The sequence below is a fragment of the Suricata suricatta genome, chromosome 3, assembly GCF_006229205.1.
Source record: "Suricata suricatta isolate VVHF042 chromosome 3, meerkat_22Aug2017_6uvM2_HiC, whole genome shotgun sequence".
NCBI classification, from domain to species: domain Eukaryota; kingdom Metazoa; phylum Chordata; class Mammalia; order Carnivora; family Herpestidae; genus Suricata; species Suricata suricatta.
The window spans coordinates 10,813,523-10,839,454 of record NC_043702.1 but is presented as its reverse complement, the minus strand read 5'-3'; the positions used below and the strand labels follow the sequence as shown (position 1 = coordinate 10,839,454).

The 25,932-nt window shown below is 41.9% G+C and overlaps 1 protein-coding gene across 1 annotated transcript in view; it reads left to right on the top strand.

Annotated features, from left to right (window-relative positions):
* Nucleotides 1-25,932, top strand: part of COL4A3 (collagen type IV alpha 3 chain) — a 73,126-nt gene that overhangs the window by 6,224 nt on the left and 40,970 nt on the right. The window contains exons 5-23 of the mRNA XM_029932876.1: nucleotides 624-713; nucleotides 3,708-3,752; nucleotides 4,349-4,393; nucleotides 5,120-5,182; nucleotides 5,853-5,906; nucleotides 6,706-6,732; nucleotides 7,486-7,560; nucleotides 9,532-9,594; nucleotides 9,721-9,756; nucleotides 11,548-11,589; nucleotides 11,799-11,876; nucleotides 13,537-13,599; nucleotides 14,503-14,562; nucleotides 15,975-16,019; nucleotides 16,261-16,314; nucleotides 17,182-17,223; nucleotides 19,349-19,433; nucleotides 20,667-20,702; nucleotides 22,379-22,543. Of these exons, the coding sequence (XP_029788736.1) occupies nucleotides 624-713; nucleotides 3,708-3,752; nucleotides 4,349-4,393; nucleotides 5,120-5,182; nucleotides 5,853-5,906; nucleotides 6,706-6,732; nucleotides 7,486-7,560; nucleotides 9,532-9,594; nucleotides 9,721-9,756; nucleotides 11,548-11,589; nucleotides 11,799-11,876; nucleotides 13,537-13,599; nucleotides 14,503-14,562; nucleotides 15,975-16,019; nucleotides 16,261-16,314; nucleotides 17,182-17,223; nucleotides 19,349-19,433; nucleotides 20,667-20,702; nucleotides 22,379-22,543 (1,168 nt within the window). The remainder of the gene's footprint in view (nucleotides 1-623; nucleotides 714-3,707; nucleotides 3,753-4,348; nucleotides 4,394-5,119; nucleotides 5,183-5,852; nucleotides 5,907-6,705; nucleotides 6,733-7,485; nucleotides 7,561-9,531; nucleotides 9,595-9,720; nucleotides 9,757-11,547; nucleotides 11,590-11,798; nucleotides 11,877-13,536; nucleotides 13,600-14,502; nucleotides 14,563-15,974; nucleotides 16,020-16,260; nucleotides 16,315-17,181; nucleotides 17,224-19,348; nucleotides 19,434-20,666; nucleotides 20,703-22,378; nucleotides 22,544-25,932) is intronic.

The window sequence follows — 25,932 nt, the reverse complement described above, 5'->3', positions numbered from 1 at the left end:
CATGTGACTCATTGGGCTTAAATTATTTTCCCTCGTTACTAGGGGCTTGGTCATAATAGCATCTAACTCTTTCTAAAAAAAAACTATTCGGCTCACCCTTTTGGTTATGCCGCTCTTGGGATTGCCCAAATCTCCCACACAAATAGACTGGATTAGTAATTCCTGTGTAATCAAGGAAGCCCTAAAGCTGATAGGCTGCACGTTGTTCTTTTCAAGCTACCACAGCAATTATGCACACTCCCCAAACACATTCTTGTGCCTTGGCCTCTCTCTCCATCTCCCAGCAAGCACGCTGCAGTAATCTCAACGTTCTAACTGGGCTCCCCGGCCCCCTACAGTTCCCGATTCCCTTTCTCTTACTCTCTGCTCTATGTAGCCCCACCTTTTGGGGAAATGTAGTTCCTACAAGACCAAAGGCAAGTGCCTTCAAGCCTACAAATACTAACCACCAGTAACCTTCCGTTTACTGTTGTTCTGCTGAGAGCTAATTTTCTTGATCCAAGGAAAAACTATATGCCAAATGTTATCATAAAGTTGTAAAGAAAAGAAAGCAGTGGTGTGGGTGTGTGTATCGCTGGGCAGTGCTGTTCTGTGTGTTTCTTATCTTGTTTTGGTTTTAACAGGGGGAGAAAGGCTTTCCCGGACCCGCTGGTTCTCCTGGCCAGAAGGGATTCCCAGGTCCCGAAGGCTTGCCTGGACCACAGGGACCCAAGGTATTTCAGTGTACAAGCTTAGAACATCCCCAATTTACCTCATCTTTCTTTATGCCTTACCCCTGGGCTGCCGGGAACCTGGAGCAAATTCCACATCTCAGCCACTTGGCGGTGCCACAGTGAATTCCTGGTCTCCAATCTTACCTGAGCCCGCAGAACTGCATCTTATCCCAAGAGGATTCAAATGCTCATCACCTTGAAGTTTCCTACTCAACTTGCTCCTCCTCCCTGATCCACACCGTCTCCATACCTGCATCTGCCCCTGCTTGCTTTATTCCTGCACGAAAGCATGAGTTCTTTTTGCCTTCTATTCAGGACCTGTTCCTCCACCTGTATCCTGGTCACTGGGGTTCCCATTAGAACGATGCCTCTTGGCCATCGCTTTCTTTTTGATATTAGCTTTTTCTCTTTCAGTCTGTAAGCATGTAGATGTTCCCCATACAGATATAAAATTTCCTCTAGATCTTTCCAGCCCTGTAAGCCCTGTAAGCTGTCCTTTCCCTGTCTTCCCTTTCTAAAACACACTAACCCTGCTTACTATATAGTTCATCTACTATTCACCCCTTGGCCAGCAATAATTCACCTCTGGTCTCCCTGCCCTGAAAACATTCCTGCAGAAATCACCCATGACGTCTCTGTCCTTATCTGACCCGCCCCCTTCTGCTTTGCTTTAAACCCTTCGGATTACTCTTTCTGAAACACTTGTCTTTCCTGGTTTCTGGAATTCTCCTTCCTCGGATTCTCTTCTTTTTACCACACCTTTCTCTTTTTCCATGGGTCCCTCTTTCTCAACTCATCACACATTTTTATCCTAAAGTCTGTGATACAACAAAGGGCTTTGTTTAAATAAATACCCTAGAGGATTTGCTAAATGACTATATATCCACTAGATTTGCTGATGGCTCTTTCCTGCTGTGGACATGAGCTAAACTTAAGCCTGGGCTCTCACGCACTCACGTGGTGGTTTCCCCTGACTCCGGCCCCCAGCAAGCTATGAACTAACTACTAAGCTATGGAAGGTAATTGTCATGGGTCTCCAAAGAGTCTTTTTAAATTTCCCAAATATGTAGAATACTTAAGTGGTAATCAAAGGCAACCCTTACTGCAACTCTATTCTGTGTGAGGCCTCGGGACACTTACTCTGGCCTGTCCCTCATTTACTCTTCACACTGGTCCCAGAAATCATGACTATGGTGACTCATATACTCATCTCCATTTTAGGGATGAGGAAATGGACACTCAGAGCCCTTAAGTAACTTATCCTGGGCTCCACAGTGAAAGGTGGCAAAATTAGAGTTCAAATCTGGTTTTCTATGATGCCAGAATCAAACTCCTGTACCCAAAGAAACTAAACCCACATCTATGGGTTCTAAGTAAACATGCACAATTTTTGTGGGTTTTCTGGGAATTCTGCCATTTCATGTCTCTCCATTTATGTGTTGTTTCTCCATTTCTCTTAATGCTGACCCTAATTTTGAAAAAAAAAATGTCATCCAGATTCTGGACATTTAGCCTCTGAATTCAGACCTATTCAGTCTCTGACCATCCCACTGCCTTCCTCTGGGGCGTGGCCCAGGATACCGTCCATTTCATTAATAAGATGAATTTGCTTCAATTCTGGACCTGGTTCAACCTCATGCCAACTCTTTCCTTTCTGTTTTGTTCTCTGCACTCAAGCTGCTTGTTACCTTGGCCTTTCGTTAGAGAATGCAACAATCAATTAAAATAATAACTGTAGCGGCACCTGGATGGCTCAGGTCATGATATCATAGTTCTTGAGTTCAAGCCCTGCATCGGGCTCTGTGCTGAGAGCCTGCTTCCTATCCTCTATCTCCCTATCTCTCTCTCTCTCTGCCCCCCACTGCCCACTCTCTCTTAAAAATAAATAAAACATACTAAAAAGAAAAGAAAAGAAAATCTGTGTATCATGTTGTCATGGAGTTCATATAGGACAGTGTGCATTATAGATGTACCCACAAAAGATAATTTGCTCAAAGGCAGACAATTAGAGCAGATTCAACCTGACCAAAAAGAGTTTCCAGGTCAAAAAATTTCCACTCTTAGTGTTAAATATTTTACGCATGAAGAACATGTCTAACAGGCAAGTAAAACCGAGTCAATCTTGCGTCTTCTGCATAAGGACAGTCCTCCTGCAGAGGAGAACATGGACACGCCATCAGGATTTCTACCTGGTCGCTGAGGCCCTCTTTAGCCTGGACCCTCCAATCTCAGAAGGCCCTGTAACAACCCCCGTCTTAAAATAAAAAATAAAAAATACCAAAATGTACTGAAATTCCCAGGGAAGGTAAAAACAGCCTTTAGACAATGGAACTTTCCCACCAAGTGGCCTGGTTAAGACAGTCATCATTTACGGTAATTCTTTTAAGAAACAGGGGCCTCTAAACTGTATTCATTAGATGCCTGAAGCTACTTTATCTCAGGCTCAAGCAGTTCTTACTTTGCTATTTATTTACTCGTGCATGCCATGCACATTTTGTTAATAGCATATTTTTCATGCACAGAAATACTGGCCGCCATTCCCATCCCCTGTGGTGACTGTATCATTATCCTTATCAGACCTCAGCAGCTGTCTGGCTAATGTGGGGCTTTTCCGGCAGCTCTTCACAGGCATGAATGTGAACACAACCCATTTTCTAATCTTGTGAAAATGTAGGTCCTGAATCAGTCCGTCTGAGAGGTGGGGAGAGACCCAGGAGCCTGCATGGCTAGCAGGCTTCCATGATGCTAATTCTCCAGCCCCCCCCTCCGGACCCCATATGGAGAAGCAGGGGTTTGAATGAATTTTTGTCTTTCCAATAAACATTTTAGCTCCAATTAAACAAACAAGCAATTTACTGTGTTAACACTGAAATCATCACAAGCATGAAATGGTTTGGTGTATGAATAAAATGGCGACTTTTAATGTACGGGTTTGTTAGTGCCAGTGACTTCCAGGGTTTGCCTTTGAGGTTTCCTTTTTTGTTTTGGATTTAGGGCTTACCAGGACTCCCAGGACTCACCGGTCCCAAAGGTGGAAGGGTTAGTAGTCCCACTGATCCTTCCTGATTGTTTGATGAAAATTCTTCTTTAAAAAATAAGAACTCTGCACGGTAAAAGTTATACAGAAGTCACCAAGGAGTACCTTCTGTACGGTAGACTCTGTAGTTGAAGTCCTGGAACAGGTAAAAGTAATCCGTGGTGGCAGAAAACAGTGGTCACAGTGTTGGGGGTGGGTACCGATGGACCGGAGAAGGTGGGAGGGGCCGTCTGGGGCGGTGGAGATGTTCGCTCTCTGGACGGGGTGGTGGTAACACCAATATGTCCACGCACACGTGTGTAAACGTTCCTCAAACTGTGGAAGCTTGGGGTCCTCTACTGTATGCAAATTATGCTTTCAAAATCTATCCAAAAAGGTAAAAACGATCTTAATCATCTCTTTTTAAAAGGCTTATAAATGTAAGATTTAGAAAAGTTTGTCAATACTTTTTTGTTTGGTTGTTTTTCAAAGAGTTTTCAGCCTTTCCTAATTACAGTGGCAGGATGGGTTATTAGAGTGGCAAATAATTTTATGTTTATAGGTTAGAGGTTTTTAAAGTGTTTCTCTCTTGCCGCCTTCCCCTTCTCTACATCTTTAGGGAATAACTGGATTGCCAGGATTCTCGGGTCCTCCTGGACTTCCAGTAAGTAATGGGCGAAATATGTAAATGTAAAACAATAAATAGAAAGCTCATTTTAATAAAGAGGTGAAAGCAATAGAAACGCAAGGAAATGGGTACTGAGACATTTGCTACGTGATGAAAACGTCACAGTAGAATTACATAATATATTAGAGCGTGGATTTGTTAGGACATACAAGCCGAATTGTATTTCCTGAAATCCAAGCAGAATAGAATGTTAAATAGAATGGAATGGGACAGAATGGAACTTGACAGTATGAGATGGGATAGAGTGGAATGGAGTAGAGTGTGGAGTAGAGTGGAATAGAAGAAATAGAAGGAATAGAATAGAGTAGATAGGATACGACAGATTATCTCCGTTGAATAGTGTAGAATAGTAACATAATAGTTACTTCATGCACACATCCCTCTTCTTTTTCCTTTTTTCCCTTCTGGCTTAAAACAGCATGTTAAGGGACTTCATTTTATCTACAAGGCCTCTTATTGTATCTGAAATATCTGTATCTCACTTGGTAATTTTTGGTTTTGTTAGCCTGTTTTATTGGCTATGATTTTTATTTAATGACCTAAAATAACTAAGTATACTAGATAACTATTTAATAGCCTTGTGGTTTTAAACAACTCTCTAAATTAGCCCATTTTTTCCCTCACCTTGAGTTCCTCACTATTGCCAGTTGCTCCCAGAGGCTGGTACTTATGTCTCCTTTCTGAGACTTGTTGTGTTCCCAGGGCGCCCCGGGCCATCCTGGACCGTATGGACCCGCTGGGGTTCCAGGATGCAATGGTTCTAAGGTATGTACTCCTCACACAGGCGCTGGTTAGGAAACGTTCTGCCGAATGAGCCAGTCAAGCTGAAGGAGGAACGAGATGGCATAGGCTTCCCTTGAAAGATTCTTTTAGCCAAAACCAATGGTGTGTGTACAGAAACCTAATGGTTTTTTTTATTCTTATGGTTTGATTTTTGATTGTCTTTTGGGGATGTTTCTCATGTTCTCTCACTGAAGGATGGGGGCTCGCCAATTACTCTTGCCTGAGGTTGTGAGTGTATGTAAGTCAGAAGCCCAAAGCGTGGAATGCAAAACTGGTCTTTGGCAAAGAATGACTGAGCTTTGTAGTGTTCACTCTTCCTCTCTGTTTCCTGACGGCGCTCCCTTTTCCTCAGAATGATGGCCATGAAAGAACTAATTAGTAAAGTTTCAAGGAAACAGCAATTAAAAGGTTCTTGGCCCAATTAGACTTTTGCCGTTTATGCACAATTTGAGAAACAGTAGATTCTAATCCTGTTTTCAATTAAGATAATGGTTTTCTGGCCTTCAGCCTCATGACCCAGTAGCCATAAGGAATTTGGATTGCTTTGTCTCGATTTACCACTGAGGGGCTGGAAGAGAGAAATGGGGAAAATATCTCAATAGGCTGTTCTAGAACAACTAAAAAGGAATGACGAGCTTCGTCTATCTTCCAGGGTGAGCGAGGGTTTCCTGGCCTTCCGGGGACACCAGGCTACCCAGGGATCCCGGTAGGTATCCATTTCTAACTCTGTGTAAAGTGTAAACACAAGTCATTTACTCCAGAATGCTTGTATGCTAAAATCCATCAAGACCTTGGGAAGGTCTGGGGCAGCTGAGAGTAGACATTCAACTAATGGGTGGGGAATGAATGAATAAATGCGTTGAGTTCAGGCTTGCACTCTGAGGCTTTATTTTGCATTTGAGACATCTAAGTGGAGACGAGTGATAGGCAGCTAGATTTGCTCAGAGAGGCCCCGGAAGGTGGTGACTCAAAGAGCAAGAATAAGGAGAAAAGAGCCTTAGATGTGACTTAGAAAGTTCCAGCAAGGGATGTCTGGGTCAAGGAAAATAAACCCGTAAAGAGGAGCGGCCCCTGGTGGTAGAGAGAAGACCAGGAGACGTAGACTATGGAAGCCTAGGAAGGGTGTGTCTCAGTAGAGGGGCGTGGCAGACGGCTTCCCAATGCTCCTGAGAAGTCCAAGAAGATCTGATGTCTTGTCATTGACCTTGGCGACATCCCCATCATTGCAGAACTTAGCAAAGGATTCTTAGAGCCTGGATGGAGTCAAGAGGCAGGTATGAGACTGAGGGATGAATGGGTTATGAAGAGAATGGGAAGGTTGCAGATGACGTGAAGGAGAGAGAGGGACAGAACTGGCAGGGGGAGAGTAAGAGAAGATTTTATTTGCTTAAAGGAAAGAAACTTGAACATATTTAAAAGCCAGCGGGGAGCATACAGCAAGAGAGGGGGCCCAATAGCAGTGAGGACAAAGCAGTGATGCCATGTATTTGGTTTCCTTTTCTTAGGGTGCTGTTGGTTTGAAAGGAGAAAAGGTAAGTCCTGTGTGGGATATTAGTATTGAAAAATCTCAGGGGCACCTGGGTGGCTCAGTCAATTAAGCATCTGACTTGATTTCATCTCAGGTCATGATCTCACAATTCGTGAGTTGGAGCCCCACATTGGGCTCTGTGCTGACAGCGGGGAGGCTGCTTCAGAGTCCCCCTCTTTCTCTGCCCCTCCCCTGCTCATGCTTTCTCTGTCTCTCAAAATAAACAAATCAAAAAAAGAAAGAAAATCTCTAATGGTATATATGAAAGGAGTTCCATTAAATGATGAGATATAAGGAATTACAAATCAAGTTTCATAATTAATTCAAAAACCAATTAATAATTGGGCCATGATATTTGTTCCTCTTTGACAACTTCCTTCTGCTTTTGTCGTAAATACGTCTTAAGAAATACGACTTTCATAAAATCCTTTAAGGGACTAGAGTCTAGGCGGAAAGAACTGACGTCAGGCTCAGGGTCCCAACTTCCAGATCAGGAGCTGCCACTGATTCTGGAATCTTCAGAAATGGTCTGTCACCCTCACATCTCTTTCACTTGCATAATAAATTGTCAGTTTTAGGTTGTATGAAAATCTTAGATCTCTTCGAAATGGCGTAACTACATAATCTTAAATCTGTTCTCTAAGTGGGGATCCTGGAAAGCACTTTTGACCTTAAAGCATAGGATCCTGAATAAGCATTTAAAGGAGTTTTGAAAATATAACATTGATTATGTTTGATAAGATTCTTTATTTTCAAGGGTGCTCCTGCTGCGGAAGGTATAGAACTCGATGGAAAAGGTGACCCCGGGTTGCCAGGAGCTCCAGGATTACAGGTATAGCACTTCAGGGAAGGGTCCATCATTTTCATTTCTCTGGCTCCGGCTCTCCATCTGTCTGTCTGTCCCTCAGATCTTTTCCTCCCTCTCTTAGAAACATTTTTATTGCTTGTTTTCCGTTTTCTGTTTTGTTTTGTTTTCTTTTTTCATTGAGGTACTATTGACATATGACATATTCGTTTCAGGTATAGAGGGTAGTGATTAGATATTTGTACATTCTGTGAAGTGATCCCTACAATAAGTCTAGTTAACATTCGTCACCACGGAGACAAATATCTTTTTTCTTGTGATGGGAATTTTGCTCTCTTAGCAACTTTCAAATCTGGAGTATGGTTTTATTGACTATAGTCACCATGCTGTGCCTTACATCCCCAAGACTTATTTATTTGTAACTGGACATTTGTACATTTTGCCTACACTCCACTCTCACCTCTGACGATGGCAAGAAAGCGTGCAGTAGACACTCATATTTCTTCTGTTTACATATCCACTTCATTTCATTCTAGAACATTCACTTTATGAGAAACTCCACGAAACTAACATAAAGGGATGATTTGGGGCATAAGTCTTCTAATCTCTTCTTAAATCTCAATTACCCAGGCTTTCCTAGCCCTAAGGAGGTGTCTTCAAGGACTGGTTCTGTTCCACTTATTCTGTATTTGTTGAAATCAAGGATAGGTTTGTATCATACATTGACTATCATTGAAAACTATAGTGTTATGTAATAGCCCTACTATAAAATTTGCAGGAGTAAGTAGGTGGGTTTTATTTAAATGTGCCTTGTTCCTGTAGTGTGGTTTACTTTCTGATTCATAAGTATGTAGATCAAGCGTGATCCAAAATGGATACAAAGAGACACAGCCATTTGGGGGACTGTGTGTGTTTTATTTTGTGATTCAAGGGGAACTTAGGTAAACCTAAGTTAGCACAGGTACTAACTTCCAGGTTAAAACCAGAAATATTTTAACTTAGTTCAGAAGTATATGTGGAAATTTCTGGAAATTTGTCTAAGTGAATCAAAGAACTTGAGTGTAGGTTGTTGAACTCCTGGATGGTGACCCACGCCAACTGATGGTGAGCCACAAAATGGCAGAATGATACACTTAGGACCCTTTACTGACCTTTGAGGAAAGATACAGAACATGGTGCCTCTTGATTTTTCTTGCTTAGGAAACATTTAAGGGGCCTGATGCCGAAGGAAAGGGATCCAGTAAGAAGAGATAGCAGCCATCTGGGACATTGAGTGTTGGCTAGTACTCCAGTGTGCTACTGATGAAGATAGAACAGTAGGACATTCATCTATACAAGAAATACAAATTACATGCCAATTGTGTGTCGGGAGCTCTTCTAGGCTCTACAAATCAGTATTCTTGCCATCATGGAGCTTACATTCTACTAGGGGCAAAGAGAAAAAATGTAGATGAATGAGTGTTGGCTAGATAGCAACAAATTCCAAGGAGGCAAATACTGCAGGGCCAGGGGGTAAGGGAGTGTCTGTGTTCGGAGGAGGGTTGTGATGAGCAGGGAAAGGATAACATTTAAGTGAAAATGCGAAAAGGGAGAGGAAGTCGGTCTTCTGGATGTCTGGGGAAAGAGCATTCATTCTAGGCAGAAGGAGAGCAGGTAGAAAGCCCTGTGGGAGGAGCATGCTTGGCTGGAGAGAGACAGACAGACAAAAAAAGCAAAATCTCACAAATTTAAAAACCTCTTCCAAAGTAAAGCAACAGCTCTGGTCATGCTCCTGGAAATGTTACCATCCCGGTATTCCTGGCAACGTGTTCTACGTGGCAACGTGCTTTTAGGCATCTTCCTTTTTCCTTTTGTTTTGTAATTAACTGTAGCCATAAATGAGAGGCAACATGCCCCTCAGCTTTCATTAAAGAAGTATGTTCATGTATTTAATTACTGGACATTGTTCTTAGGCAAGAAGTAAACTCGAACTTACCCTACTTTTCTCTCAATTTACAGGGCTTACCAGGCCTCCCAGGTTTTCCTGGACCTGTTGGTCCACCTGGCCCTCCGGGGCTCTTTGTGAGTATGAAGTCATCACAGCTAGAGACACCGAAAACTAATACATTCATTGTAGCTAAAAGCTTTACACAGACTTTCCGGTTTGGCATGTTTACTGGTGTGATTTTAACTTCTGGATTTTTCTAGGGCTTCCCAGGAATGACGGGACTTCCAGGACCCAAGGTAGATTACAGTTCATGTGTCCCAACAGCCAGAACGCCCTAAGCAAGCTAAAAGCGAAGCGCGGTCTGATTGGACATGTGGTCACTGCCCAGCCCCTCTCTGGAAGCCACAGGATTATTCTCTGGGATAATTCATGGAAAAGAACTAGGCAGACAGCTCCGTACTTCTCCCTGCACATCGTAACTTGATCCTTGGTCATTCAGTTATAAGGAGCTCCGTATCAGGACAGGGCAAGGCCATAGGGTTCCCATTGCTGATAATCCTACTGGTCACCCAGTACTTGATCCGATTTTGTAGTGGGCTGTTCCCAAAACCACCCTGATCTGATGGCTGTAAATGAAGGATGAATATTCATGTCCTCATCCTGCAGGGGTCCTGCATGTCTTTCTGTGAAAAAGACCTATTCTATTGCTAGTGTTGGGGAGGAAAAAACTTTTTCTCTGTCCTTCTAGGTTCTGTGACTGGGGACATGCAAATGGAACTGAGAAAAGGCAGATGACAGGAGAAGAAGGTTTATTTCATATGCCATCTGAGGGCTTCAGAGAAATGAAATGAAAACCCCAAAGAGGCAGTCAGGCCCAGAGGCTTAATGTACCATGTTAGCAAAGGGCGATAAATTTGTGGAAGGAGAATGGTTTAGAGCTTGTAGGGGCGGTAAATTATGGGAAGGTAAATATAGGGGGGAGATCTGATGGAAGGTAAGAGTTATTTCAGTAAGGGTTGTTCACGCACATTTCAATCAGTGCTGGTCCCAGTGAGAGAGTTGTCTCTTCTCCCTGGTCCGGGAGAGTGGATGACACCTTCACCAAGGGAGGCTGATGCCCTGCCCTTAGACAGATGGCAGAGGGTAGAGAACCTCCTCTACATTTGTTATTACTCAAGTGCCTCGAGCTCAAAATAATTATTATGCCAAAGTGCAGTACTTGGAGTGGCTAGTTCTGAGCCCCTCTATTAACTACATAGGAAAGTGTTGAGTGAGGCTGATTCCCACAGGACATCAGTCCTAACACATTATCTCTTACCTACTACTAGGTAAGCCTTTGGGTACAGGGAACTTACCAGGATGGTTTCACATTTATTGTTTCATTATTTAAGTGAATTGTCAAATAGACAATAAATGACAGAGCTAAGGTTTAAAGTCTTTTGATTTTTCACCTTGAGCTTTTCTGTTTTCTTTTCTCTTCTTTTCTTTTCCTTCTTTTTTTTATAGCTTGTAGGCTAATGAGGGGAAATCTATATACTCAAGAAAAAATAGCAAGGAGGCAGAGGTCGAAATGATAGATTGGCTATTGTTAGTGAAGACACACTGTTCTCATTAGACTTGTCTCATTTCACTAAACTACTAATGAGGTCAGGTAGCCTGAATTGTATTCTCAGCCTCTCTAGGAATTCTGAGTTCCAGAATCCTGAAGTTCAGCTACCCCTCCTTTTTCTTTTTAAGATGAAAAAAACGAGGGCATCAGAAGTTAGGTGACCAGCTGGTGGCTGAGCCAGAAAAACTGTCCTCTGAGCTGGTTTCCTGTTCCATCCCATCCCACATCATGCCATCGTTTGGCGTATTAAGTAAATCCCTTAAGCTTTCTGTGTTTCTCAGTCTCCACTTTTGAAAGAAATATAGTGCCCCTCTCCTCCAAGAAATAGCTAAAATAATGTTTATAATAAATTATAATTTTATAATACTAACATTATAATTAAAATGTGAATGTTCAGTTACAAGCATTGGCGCTTCAGTGGGTTCAGACTATTCATAGTCATTTTTTTCAAATAATTTAGTTTTGTCTTTTCTTACAGGGTCACATGGGCGATAATGTGATAGGACCAAAAGGAGAGCGGGTAATTCAAATACTGGGGTTTATTTGTGGGCAAGACATTTTAAGTCCCAGAGCCACCAACCTATACACCTTAGTCACTGAGGGACATTGAAATAAACTTGTGTGTTTGCTCTATCATTGGCAAGAACCAAAGGCAAAAGAAAATCTGTCTTTCAAAAAAGCAAAGGTGATGTTGTTCAGTTTTGCGTTCCTGAGCGTATTTGTCTTTAGGGTGCGAAAGGATTAACAGGACCCCCTGGACCACCAGGAACAGTTATTGTGACCCTGACCGGCCCAGATAACAGAACGGTAACTCTTCCACTTTATTACTAGCGTTGTATCTTCTCACTTTTGGGGGGAGGTCCTTGTGATCTTTTACCTCTTTCATAAGCTTCCATCCAAGCCCAGTTCAGCCCCGCCTGAGCCTCTGGATTTTATTTTATCCCCATCTTTACTAGAGAACCAGAAAACAATGAGACAGGGATCTGAGGTAAGATAGGACACAAGCAGCTTCAAGATTCTAAGAGGTAGAGCCTGGATCTAATTTTGCTCACCTTTTATCCTCATCCCCTTCATGGTTCCTAACTCAGATGGGGATTCAATGAGTATTTTTGAATAAACGATAACAAAATGGTTATATGGCTCTGATCCAACTGGATAGTAATGACCAAAAGATATCTGGAATGGTACGTTTTTATCTACCATTATAACATTATAACGGCAAGTTGACCCTAATTGCTCTCCAAGGACACTGTGACTCTGTTTTTTGACATTAACACTTGCACTTTGTTCCTACCAGGGGGTAGCTAGAAAGACCGAGATAGAGAACTAAATTGAATACTCAGAAGAAGTAAATCACAATATAATGTCCCAAACTTGACACTAGGCTGATCCTGAAATGCCTGGGGAGGTGGGGAGGGAAGTGACAGATTAACAATTTTCTTGTGGAAGAAATAAACATAAATCATCCCTTTTAAAGCTAATGACTCTTTTTAATAAAAGCGTGATTGAAATTTAATCCATATATCATAATCCATATATCTGTCTTAAATAAAATTCATGGGTTTGCGTTATAATAGGTTTTAAAACATTGAGATATAATTTACATCCCATGAAACTCACTTATTTAATGTACAACTCAGTGACTTTCAGTGCTTTCATAGGTTCGTGCAAGTATTATCACCTGCAAATTTAGACTATTTTCATCACCTCAGAAATAAACCCCTTAACTGGTACACGCTAATATAGTTAATTCTTAAGGATAGAAATTATCAAAACAAAACTGAAAAGAATTAAAACAAAATATGGCAAAATTTGTTATGACCAAAATAATAGCTCTCATTGAAGATTGGAGAAAATTTTACCTGAGGAAAATAACAACTTTTCTGAGGTAATTGACAAAAATAAAATTAATACAGTCTAAAATTTTATTGTCTAGAAATTGACAGGAAAAAAAATCTCACTTCGACAACATCTAGATCTGGAAGATTTGACCCAGGGAGATAAATTAAGTTTGAAAATGACTCAGGCCCCAAGATAAAATTTACAGTATAGAAAATACAATCGATAAAGGGCACAAACAAACCTGATCAGTGCAATCAAATTTTCATGGTATCATCTATTCAGAAAATAATTGATCCTAATGAAAATAATTTCTGTATATTAAAATGAAAATAAGATACATTAAAAATGATTTGAGTGTGCTTATTGAAAACTGATGCAGGAATTAAATTGGTTTAACACAGTTTGATCTAAAAAATACTTTCTTAAAAAAAAAGGTCTGTGTTTAGTCAATGGGCTCACAGGTATAAAATTTGAAATGTGAAAAATAATAATGTGTTGTATTAACAGCAGGTGCATAAATAGTTTGTAAATCTAGTACATTGAGTAGATAGAGAAATCTTCCAAGAAAAAGCAGTAAAATCTTGTTTGATCTGTGTGTAATGACTTGAAATTGTTTCTGTGGCAGGACCTCAAGGGAGAGAAGGGAGACAAGGGAGCCCTGGGGAAATCTGGACCTCCTGGACCCTCAGTAGGTCATTTAGAGTCATATTGTTCCCTCAAACCATAACATAGAGCCTTAGTGCCTACTTTGATATATGATCTACTTTTAAATCTTAGTATTCACTAAAGCATGATAATATTCTACCAAAGAGGTCATGCGTATACTAGAATTATTTTATATCTACTTCTAGCTGAAATCCCTGCACTGTTGTACATGTACCCAATGTCACCCATCTTATGATTCATCTTCAGCATCTGGTATTTAGTTGTTTTATTTTTTTATTATATAATTTATAGTCATGTTGGCTAACATACAGTGTATACCATGTGCTCTCAGCTTCAGAGGTCAATTCCAACGATACATCTCTGCATACAACACCCAGTGCTCATCCCAACTGTGCCCTCCTCAATGCCCACCCATTTTCCCCACCCACTCCAACTCTCAGTTTGTTCTCTATATTTAAGAGTTTCCTATGGTTTGCCTCCCTCTCTGTTTGTGACTGTTTTTATTTCCCTCCCTTCACCCATGGTTTTCTGTTAAGTTTCTCAAATTCTACATATGAGTGAAAACATATGGTATCTATCTTTTTCTGACTGACATATTTCACTAAGCATAGAACCATCCAGTTCCATCCATGTTGTTGCAAATAGCAAGATTTCATTCTTTTTCACTTCCAGGTAATATTCCACTATATATATATATATACCATAGCTTCTTTATCCATTCATCAGTTGATGGCCATTTGGGCTTTTTCCATATACCATCTGGCATTTTAGCATTTGTTTTCAAACAAATACTTATAAATAAGATTTCCCTCTTAGATGAGCCATCATTTTAACATTTTAAAATACTACAGAATAATCAGAAGATTAAAAGATAGATAAAAAAATTGATAATATGTAAAACTTGATATAACTCTCATTAATACAGGGACCACCTGGGGAATCTTATGGATCTGAGAAAGGTGCTCCTGGAGAGCCTGGCCCACAGGTAAATTTGGAAATTCAGTGTCATGTGCAGCCTGTACTAGTCAGTACTCAGGACTCTTTAGGAAGCACGTGTAAGATGCCCAACACAAACTAGCTTAGTTTGATAAGTTTTTTAAAGATTTAGGAAATGTGGGGCACCTGGGTGGCTCCATTAGTTAAGCATTCAACTTCGGCTCAGGTTATGATCTCACAGTTCACAGGTTCAAGCCCCACATTGGGCTCTGTGCTGACAGCTCAGAGCCTGCTTCTGATCCTGTCTCCCTCTCTCTCTGTGTTCCTCTACCAATTACGCTCTGTCTCTTTCTCTTAAAAATAAATAGACATTTTTTTAAAAAGACTTTTTAAAGATTTAGGAGATAAGACTTATTTGTTCAAGTCTCTGAGAAGTTCAAGGCTGAAACAAGCCTTCAAGGACTTCAGAACCTGAAACAATTTGAGCAGGACTCTCTATACCATTTCTCCCCCTCTGTGTGCACTGGCCTCATGCTCTCCTTTGACAATGACCTTCCATGAAGGCAGCAATAGAGAGAAAAGGTGAGAAGCTCAGATTAATGGCATCCAAGGAGACAGGGTATCTCCCTGTGGCCACTAATAAAACCCCAGAGAATCGCTCTAATTGACCCAGCTTGGTCCTATGCCTCACTCCGGAAAGGTGACTGTGGCCAGGAGGAAAAGTTTCCAGGACTGGCCAGACCAGCGGGGTCAGGGCTACTGTGACTGACAGCCCCATCAGACCCACACAGAGTGAGGGAAGGGCTGCTCCCCAAGGACAATGGGACATGTGACGTGGGGAAGGGGGACCCTGAAGCAGCCAGGGTCCACTCACCCAGCCAGCTCTATTTTAGAAAGATGTAAACACATATATTGTTTAAAAACTCTAAAAACAACACATTGAGAAAAGTATATATTTTTTCTATGAAAAAATAGTCAATATGATTTTTATTCTCTCGTGGAGGCTAAACCCATAATAGTTCATCCAAAGGCCCTGTCTGTTTAGAGCACTGCAGCATACTTTTATAACTATGTTCAAACGTTGGCAAAGCTGCAGTTCATATATTTCAGATAAATAGTTTGACTGTGAACACGTCCCTCTTTCTTAGTTTCTTTGTCCACTTCTCTGCTTTTTCAAGTTTTCTTCCAAACTTGAATGGACAGTATCAAATCTCATTCAGACTTACCTCTTAATTTCCAATCTTTCTTCCACTGACCTTCCCTAATTTCCCATTCTCACTGGCTGTCTCTTTCCCAACAAGAGAAGGTCATATGTGTCCCATGATTAATAGTTTTTTCTTTTAAGAAACAGGTAGGGAGCCTCTGTCAGGCTCTCTTGCCCAAGGTCAACAGAAGATGATCATGTCATTTAGGTTCTCTGTATTTATTAAATTGCATGCTCTTGTTCTGTTTTTGTTTTAGGGAAAACCTGGAAAAGATGGTGCCCCTGGGTTCCCTGGCACTGAGGTAAAGACATGGTTTGGACCATTGATGTTGAAATGTCAGTCCCATTAGATGAAGGAGTCCTTTGGGGAGCTTTTTAAACCTATATTTAAGAATCAAAGTATTACACCCTCACTGTGAAGAGAGACCTTATGAGCTGTCCTATTTTTTTCTCTTCAAAAAGGAGTTCCAAATGTTCTTCCTTGCCATGGAAGAAATTGATCTGTGGGTCTTCTGACCCCATTCTCTTTTCCCTTTTCCACAGGGAGCCAAAGGCAGCAAGGGCTTGCCAGGGTTACCAGGTGAAGACGGCTTTAAGGTAATGCTCTCTCTAACATCCTGTCTTCAGGCTTTTAACTGGTTGGGTTTTGCCCACCCTTTCCCCACAATGCCCTGGAAATAGGTACAAGGAACTGCAATCAGTGCTCATCAAAATACCTTAGTTATTATAGTTGTTAAGAGGACATGAGATGTGAAGTTTTCATAGACACCCAAAGGGCAGTTCTGTGGGAGAGATATAAAACTTGTTCTGTGTCGTAGACGCTGGTTGACCTAGTGGCCAGTTAATCCAGTTTCCTCCCAAGGAAGGAGTTGGAGAAGTCCTGCAGGTGAAGGTTTCTGGTCATCGGAGGTCAAGTGTAGGCTGAACCCCATGAGTCTCAACCTGGGTCATGACCCACTGAAGAGTCTGGTCGATGAATTGTGAGCTGCAGTCCATTTCATTTGTTGTTGACAACATGTTACATCTTCAAATACTTGTATGTAGGGATATGTGCAGATTCAAGATTTATCCTATAATAATATCACTTCCTGTTGAATTCTGAAAATGCCCTCTTGAGTAGGTGAGGAAGGGGGTTGGTTACAGATGCGTTGGGACAGTGGGAACTGCATACAGCTTATGGCCTGGTTTTGCTGAGCCTGTGATCTGGGTGAGAACATGGGAATGTGTAATGCATAGGAACACCCTCTGAAGGTATTGGCGTGGAGGAAATCTGGAAACCACTAAGCGGCAAACAGCTGCTTCCTGGGCCCTTGTTGACGGGATCCTTGCCCCAGTATTGGCCCTCCAGGGAAATCACCCGAAGTCCATTTATTGTTTAACTGGGCATTTTGCTTTTTAAGTATACCAAATAGACAAATGCTTTGTATTCATGTACTCACAACTTGTAACTGTCTTTCAACGCAGGGCTGGAAAGGGGACATTGGCCCTCCAGGATTTCGTGGTCCAGTAAGTGTAACTAAAGACAATATCAATGTCATGGTTGATCAAGTCCCTCAGAGTATCAAGGAAATTTTGATCAGTGTCTCTCATTAACTATTAAGATAGGATGATAGTATTTACTTTTTTATCAAACCAAAGAAGAAAACAGCCATTGTCATTTTTTGTCCATTTGACCATGGATAGATGTTTCTATTTGGTCCTTTTTGGTATCTGGAAGGTACTAGTAATGCCCACCCTCAGCAGTGGGAAAGAGGAAGACCTTTGTCCAGACATGGTTCCAGGTGACCTGTGGCTTTGGGTGGAATAGGAGGGGTGTGGGGGAGGTCAGCTGGGGCACCCAGGGCAGAAAGAGCCAGCTCCGCCCACTCCAGCTGGGCATGGCTATGACATCTTCCACTTCTGGCAGCAAAAGCTTAACCAGGCCAGCCAAAGCCACTGACCCTGGCCCAAGCCCCGTCTCAGCAGGCCATCTCCTCTCCCCAGCGTGGATGTGGACTCCACTGATGTCTGTCAGCTCCTGAGTGCAGATAGAGCACGATCTCTGTTTTGTGACTCTGTAGCTTAAGAAGAGGAGTAAAAGAGATCTGGGGTCTCACTTCCAGTATCCCTTCCTTTCCTGCCTTAAAGGACAGTGGTTCTCACATTCAGTGTGTTGAGTAGAGCTATCATTTATGATGATACAGGTTCTTAAAGAAAGGTCCGTGATAGTACAGAGTCATGGGATGGGGGTGAGGGGGTGTCATTATTAATGCAGTTCTCAGACCTCTCGGCCTAAAGAATTTAACTCCGTAACTGGAGGAAGGTCCTGGAAATTCTCATCTTCACACAACAAGCAAGTGATTCAGATGCAGGTAGTCCCAAAATACGTGATGGGGCTGCTCGGAAGAAGAATTGGGCTGTGTTACGAAAGCGCTTAGCCAGCCGTGGCAGGTGCACATACGTCATTATGGATTTTATGATGGAGATTATTATGTTATCATTACTGTTACTATTGTGAATTACTTTCTGTGATCTTGTACATATTGCTTAACCAGAATACTCTTGTTATCCCTTTTTGACACAAGTCAGTGAAGTCACTGGCCCCATGCAGCATACAAGAAAACAAACCAAGAAACAAACCTTTTCTATTCCCATCTTTTCTTAAGATAAATGAACTAAGTTATAAGTGACATCTGCTCACTAGTTGCACTCGAGAGGAGTTAGAGTTCCTTGTTGGCTCAGCGTGTTTCAGATCCAGTTTCTAGTAATGTCCTTGGAAATTCTGCTTAGGAAGGAGATAGTTAATGGAGACCAGCATGTCAGAAACGATACTCCTCCTTTACTGCAGGCTAAATTGAAAGAAACAATCAGTAGATTTTTTTTTTTTTATGTGCAGGTCCCAACAGACTCTGAAATAAAGTTAGTCCATTAGGACAAGTGTTTTTAAAAAGTGAAATAGAGTAGGGGCACCTGGGTGGCTCAGTCAGTTGAGCGTCCAGCTTCGGCTCAGGTCATGATCTCCCAGTTTGAGTCATGGGTTTGAGCCTTGCATCAGGCGCTGTGCTGTCAGCCCAGAGTCTGGAGCCTGCGTTTGATTCTGTGTCTCCCTCTCTTTCTGCCCCTCCCCCACTTGTGCATGCCCTCTCTCTCTCTCTCTCTCTCTCTCTCTCTCTCTCTTTCTCTCTCAAAAATAAACACTAAACAAAATTTTAAGTGAAATAGAATATAATAAAAAATCAGAGTTGATCAAATGTCAAAATGGTAAGTCACTGTGAAACTTTAATTTCTGCACACATATTCACACGTAGGTAGATATGCATATACATGTACATATGTGCACACATATGTAGATATGCATAGAGATGTATATGTAACTATGAGTGTGTGAGCTGGGTCACAGCATAAAATGTATTTCTAGTTGAAAACCCATTAAATATATGATATTATGATACCAGAAATATTGACGTTTATCTTTACATTTATCCATCATGTCTATATGACTACCATATTTCTGCTAACACATAAACCTATGAATTCAGAAAGATAAGGAAAATATCATTTGGGCCAAAATAAAAGACATTGGAATGTGGCATTTGGTAAGCTCTCCATAAATAGCTATCTTTTCTCTTTATGTGTTTCTTTTTCCTTTAAGACAGAATATTATGATGCATACCAGGAAAAGGGGGATACAGGAATCCCAGGCCCACCAGGCCCCAAAGGAGCTCGTGGTCCACAGGGTGAGCATAAATCTCTTCCTAAAGCATTTGCTGCCCATTCCCATGTGTTTCTTTCCAGGCAATGTATATAATACGTGATTATAGACCTGGAATTTGTGGGGCGGGGGAAGGGGGGAGGTCCCCAATATTCATGGTCTCCCAACTTTCACACCTTTATATGAAAATTCCGTAGGTGCTATACCATAGAAGGTAGTTAAATTCTCTTTGTGTGTGCAAGCATGAAGTTCAAGTCTGACAAGAAAACACTCGCATGGCCAGAGGGCAGGAGGAGGGAACTCGAAGAATCAGTAATCTTAGTGGGATACAAAAGAAACAATGGAGACGCTGAAAAACTGTAATTTGAGCAAATCCACATACTAGGGACAAGAAGGGACTGAAACCTGGGATTTCCCAACTCCTGGCACCATGAAGTAGCGTCACATTTATTAGATTCTGTCCCTTTGGGTAGATACACTGGAAAGGTCTAGGCCAAGAGCTGTCCTCTCTGTTTACACACCAGAATCCCTGGGAACTTCTAAGTAATGGCATGCAAAGTCCCCTCCCTGTGATTCTGATTCTGATGTAACTGTCTGGGGGGGTGGGGAGGGCGGAGGGGGGAGAGTCTGGGCACTGGTAGGTTGCAAAAGCTCTTCAGATTTTTCTAGTGTGCAGCCAAATTATGCTAGTGTGTAGCCAATTGAGAACCACTGGTCCAAGGCAAATTATTGATACACCTAAGACTTCATAGGAGAATTTCACTTTTATTAAAAGAGTAAAAATACTGAATATTCTTAAATAAATGGACAGATAAGTATAGATGCGGGCATAGATATTTTTTTTTTAATCTGCTATGTTCACCATAAATCGCTTGCATGTATCCAAAAATTAGAACCCCATGCGATGCTCTGGCTAGAAGTGATCTGAAATAGAACACCATCTTCTTGCATCTGAACCATTCCAACAAAGGGTCAGATACCCCGCAGGCTCCCAGTGAATCTCTGCTAACTGCTTGGAGCGGAGGGGTGGGGGGGAGGGTGGCATGATTCACATTTGAATGTTAGGCGTCCAAGACTAGCTCCTTCTCTGCAATTTGTCTAAATAACTAAGGTTTTCTCATACTTATCTCTGTGGGAATAGAGAAAAAGTATGAAAATATTTCTTATTAATTATTATACTGTCACCCAAAATTTCTAAAATGGGGGGAGGGGGCATTTATATTCTTGTCAGCAATTAATTACTGTTACGGATTTGCAGGTGCCTGTGGTCCTCCTGGAGCCCCTGGAAGTGCTGGTATGTCCGTGCTTCTTAAGGTTCCAATAGAAATGCTCTTGGGGTGCCTAAGGGCTCAGTCGGCTAAGCATCCGGCTTCGGCTCAGGTCATGATCTCACAGTTCGTGGGTTCAAGCCCCGCGTCGGGCTCTGTGCTGACAGCTCAGAGCCTGGAGCCTGTCTTCAGATTCTGTGTCTCCCTCTCTCTCTGACTTTCCCCTGCTCTCACTGTCTCTATCCCTCAAAAAGTAAATAAATAAATAAATAAATAAATAATAAATATTTAAAAATTTTAATAAAAGAAAAAAAAGAAATTATCTTAAAAGGAAAATCACCTTTGCACTGCTTACATAAGAGAGATGTTTCATTAACTGAGCTCAAAGTGTTTCCAGCTTCTTAATTGTTAACTTTGTGATTAAAAGTGGGGGTGGGGCAGGGGGAGTGAAAGCAGACACAAAGTAACTTAGAAATGCTCTTTTTTTTTCTTCTCAGTGATTGTAACTAAGTGTAGGATAATAACCCAAGCCTTGAAGCTCAGAGGAGGCGCAGAGGTAGAAAACAATAATTTACAGTAATTAAGTTGGCTAAAAAAAAGATAGTTTTCATAGCGAATCACATGTTGCATAAGATGCATAGGTTACACTTTCACATAAAGTTTTAGATTTCACAGTACATTATTTATGGATATCCTGACAGTTCTGTAAAGAGTAAAACATCCATGAGTCACTGGAGTGGCTGCGTCCCAAGAGAGGAAGACGAGGATCAAGGATGTTTAATCAAGGATTAGCCTCAGTGGCTTTAATTATAACTATGCTGCCATCACATGTCATTTTGTAGAGGAAATGATACCATGAAAAAAATAGCAAAGATTTGATAAGCCCTGCTATTGATTATTTTCTCTATACCATGTTGCAGGTTAAACTATTGCATAATTTTGAAAATGAATGAAATTATGCAGAACTACATGTATCTTGAGATTCCATTGTAAAAAACAACATAGATAAATGGATAAATATTATGTGTATTTGCACGTGCATGGAAAAATATACACTAAGCTGTTAATAATGGGTATCTCCTAAACTTGGAATACAAAAGGATACATCAGAGGTTTGGCCAAAGAGTAGGGAAGACTTTTTCTCTACTCCAGACCCCCCCAAGTAATGAATAGGCTCTTTTAGGAAGCAGTGAGTAAAAGTAACAAAGCTCTAAAGTGGACATCAAACAGATGGATTTGCTTTTATGGCAAAATCCTTACACACAATAATCAGAAATAATCAGACATTACCCCTGCCCATTTCATAGCCCTTGGGTGGTGAGGTCTCTCTTCTTCATAATTCAACTGTTTGCAAGGCAGAGACTCAAGACTGGTCCCCTCTTCCCATCCTTGTCACCTGATGAGGGACAGATGAGCTTCGTGTCACCTGGTCTGGCTCCTCTCCCTCCTTCCCCCATCACGCCCTTTTATAACTAAGACAATTGGCTGTGGGAACAAGGTCTGGTGACAATGGTCCGCTTTCTCATTTGGGACACTGGGAAGTTGGTATCTTGTCGTCTTTAATAAAAAAAAATTACAAAACAGTTCACCCTAAAGAATTTCTCATGAGGTTCTTTTAAGTAAAAAGACTTTGTACAATTGAAAAATAACGTGTGAATCAGCAAAAAATGTAAAATACACTAAAATGATTATTTTCTCCAAGGGTCATCAAAGCCTGGTCTCAGAGGCTTCCCTGGATTCCCAGGTGTGAAAGGAAGCAAAGGGGAGCGAGGACCCCCGGGCAAAAGTGCAGTGGGGCCCCCTGGGGCCCCAGGCTGTCCTGGTGCACCAGGTCCCATGGGGCTGCCGGGATACCCAGGACCACCAGGTAGGTACCTAACAGGGCCCCTTCTGTGGCCATGGCCCGAGTGACAGGGGTACGAATCCGTGGCGATGAAGAAGCGTACCTGCTGCTTGGCCGTCGGTCTGTGTGGGTCTTAGGAGCCATCTTTGTGCTGGTGTTTGTTTCATTGCGTTAACTGAAAATGGCTCTGGTGGAAGGATGACTTGGCACTTGCGCAGAGCTTCAGGCTGAGTTCCCACACAGGGCACAGTGGGAGGCAGGGGCAAGGGCCAGCGAAGCAGAGAGGAGGATGACCTAGGTTGCAGCTGCTTGTTCAGTCCCTGGAGAATATCCTCCAAGAAGCTGTATCACTTTGTTTCAGGACAATCTGTCCCAGAGGAATAAGAGGCAAAAATTTATCTACCAGTTCCTATTAATCAGGGGTCAAGGATGTATCCCACAGGACCAGACTAACCCCCCCACCCACACACATGCCCCACACACACTTCTAGGCTGTGTTTGCACAGCTCCCAGGGCATCCCATGCCCTGGCGTCAGCCTGTGGGCTGCAGGCGTGCAGCACGGGCGTGAGGCAAGATGCTGCCAGGTCAAGTTGGGGCAGAGACCACAGAGCCGCAGCCTAGAGGATATGAAGTGGTACCTGGAAGTTCTGATACCTGGGGGCGGCCAGTCCTCTCCACCGACCGACAGAGGCACTTAGCGTTCTGGGGTGGCCGGTCGGTACATAGAACCTTGGAACGTGTGGGTTACTCTTTGTATCTTAAACACGTCTCTGGAAGCTGCCTTGGGGCTCTTGGGTTTTATACTCAACCCTCCTAATTGCCTTAAGAATTTTCTGTGTCAGGAATTTTCTTTTGTTTGTTTGTGTGCTTACCCATCTTGAGAGAGAGAGAGAGAGAGGGAGAGAGAGAGAGAGAGAGAGAGAGAGAGAGGGAGAGAGAGAGAGAGAGAGAGAGAGAGAGAGAGAGAGAGAATGAGAGAGAGAGAGAGACTGCATGAGTGAGGGAGGGGCAGAGAGAGAACCCTAAGCAGTTTCCGCACTGTCAGCAAGGGAGCCCCCCTCAGGGGCTCCATCTCACAAACCGTAAGATCATGACCTGAGCTGAAATCAAGAGTCGGATGCTTACCTAACTGAGCCACCCGGGAACCTCAGGAATTTTGTTTTTAAGAAAAGAAGGATTTATTATTTACATATAGTATGATTATAAACATGGAAAATCCAAAAGAATAATCTGGAAAAACCCTTAGTGTTAATAAGATAATTCAGTTAAATGTCTGGCTCTTTGAGCAGTATTTGAGAAAGAATAAAATCTTCCCTTTAGGCCAATAGCTATCTTAGAAATCATCCCACTAATAAAAAGATACAACATCCAAGAACAAAAGCAGTTAAGCTGTGATGTGAGCCAATGCGGAAAACAAAGCAAAACTAAACTAAAACATTTCACTGTGGGGGGGGGGGACTTTAACAATTTCTAGTCCTCCGAGTCTTTGGCAAGATGTGGGTTTAGTATGCTCATTTTGTGGAGAATAAGCCAAGTGTGCACAGCTCTTGTGGCTAATGAGCACCGCAGTCCGGAGGCGGTAATGCAGCCTGCTCCCCGGGGCACCAGGCATCCTCTCCTTTCAGAGACAGCCCTGGTTTCCTATCTTTTACCAAACAACACCCATCCGCCCTTCCAGTGGCAGCTTCAAGTTCAAGCCCAACAGGAAGTTTTCACTGAGCCCACATCCTGTAACACTCACGCTCATCCAATAGGAGAGTTTTTCATGTTGCCTGTCTTTATCAGTTTCCCCTACAAAACTCAATGCTCTTCGAGGTCAGACAGTGTCTTGTTTGCTGTTTTAAGCCGAGCATGTAGCACAGGGGGTCTGGAACATTATAGGTACTCAAATATTTGTTGAATTAAGTATGGCAGGAGTATGAAAATGTTTAAGTAAATACAAATGTATCAGTGTGTAAATGTACATATATGACTACATTAAGTATAAAACTGCCGTTAGATTTTATTATTTAAAGATAACTATCCAGTCATTCTAAAGACATAGAAAACTGGATCACAAAATGAGCCTTCCTTTCCCAGTCAAATAGGCATAACACAGACCACATTCCATCTCAGTTAAATGTTTCCACTGGTACCTTGTTGCTCTGAAATTTGGGGCAGCAGTAGGTACCATTTTCAGATATTTAGTTTTATTAGTATTGCCTTCAACCTACATTTGAAATTTGTGGCAAAGACTACAAATTCAGTCATAGAACAGAAGAGTTGAAGAGAATTAGCTATTCATTGTAGCATTATGGTAGCATGCACTTGTAAGACCAGAAAGAACTTTCTTGAAGAACACTTTAGGAAATACAAACTCACGGGCATCAGGGTGGCTCAGTCATTTAAGTGTCTGACTCTTGATTTCTTAGGTTCAGGTCATGATCTCACAGTTCATGATACTGAGCCTCAAGCCAGGCTCTGTGCTGACAGCATGGAGCCTGCTTAGGATTCTCTCTCTCTCTCTCTCCCTCTCTCTCTCTCTCAATCAATCAATAAAGTTTGTTTAAATGTCAAACTTTTAAAAAACTGGATGTGAACAAGCAATACAGAGAAAACAGAAAATACTCTGTCAGAACGTTTTCACTTAGTCCATAGTAAACATCTACAATATATCAGGAAGATTCAAGGTTACCTAAGATACATAGAAGAATGAAATTTGACCCTTTGCCTAAAAGTGGAAACAGGATTGTCTTGAAATAATAATAAACTTAATAAAATAACATGAGTAGCTTATACGGTGAGAAATAACCATAAAGCAAGCTTTCAAAGAGTCACTGCACCAGTAGTAAAAAGTAGCATTTGTACGGGCGCCTGCATGGCTCAGCTGGTGAAGCAGCCAGCTCAGTTCATGATCTCACAGTTGTGAGACTGAGCCCTATCTGGCCCCATGCTGAGCACTGGGATTCTCTCTCTCGCTCTCCCTCTCTGCCCCTCCCCTACTCACCCACACTTTCTCTCTCCCTCTCTCTTTCAAAATAAATAAACTTTTTAAAAAAATCACCTGTGTAATGAGAAAGGAAAAGCTGGTCAGTCAACATGCTTCAGTCTTCAGTGTAGATAAACCTTCAAAAGACTCAGCTTCTGAAACAAATATGGGAGGAGGGCATATAAACAAATATGGAGGGAGGGCATATAAACAAATATGGAGGGAGGGCATATAAACAAATATGGAGGGAGGGCATATAAACAAATATGGAGGGAGAGCATATAAAAAAATATGGAGGGAGGGCATATAAACAAATATGGAAGGAGGGCATATAAACAAATATGGAGGGAGGGCATATAAAATCCTATGTATTACTGAGACACTTGCTAATTGGAAAAACAACACATAAGGAAATACAAAATCAAGTCCTGGTTTTGTCTTTTT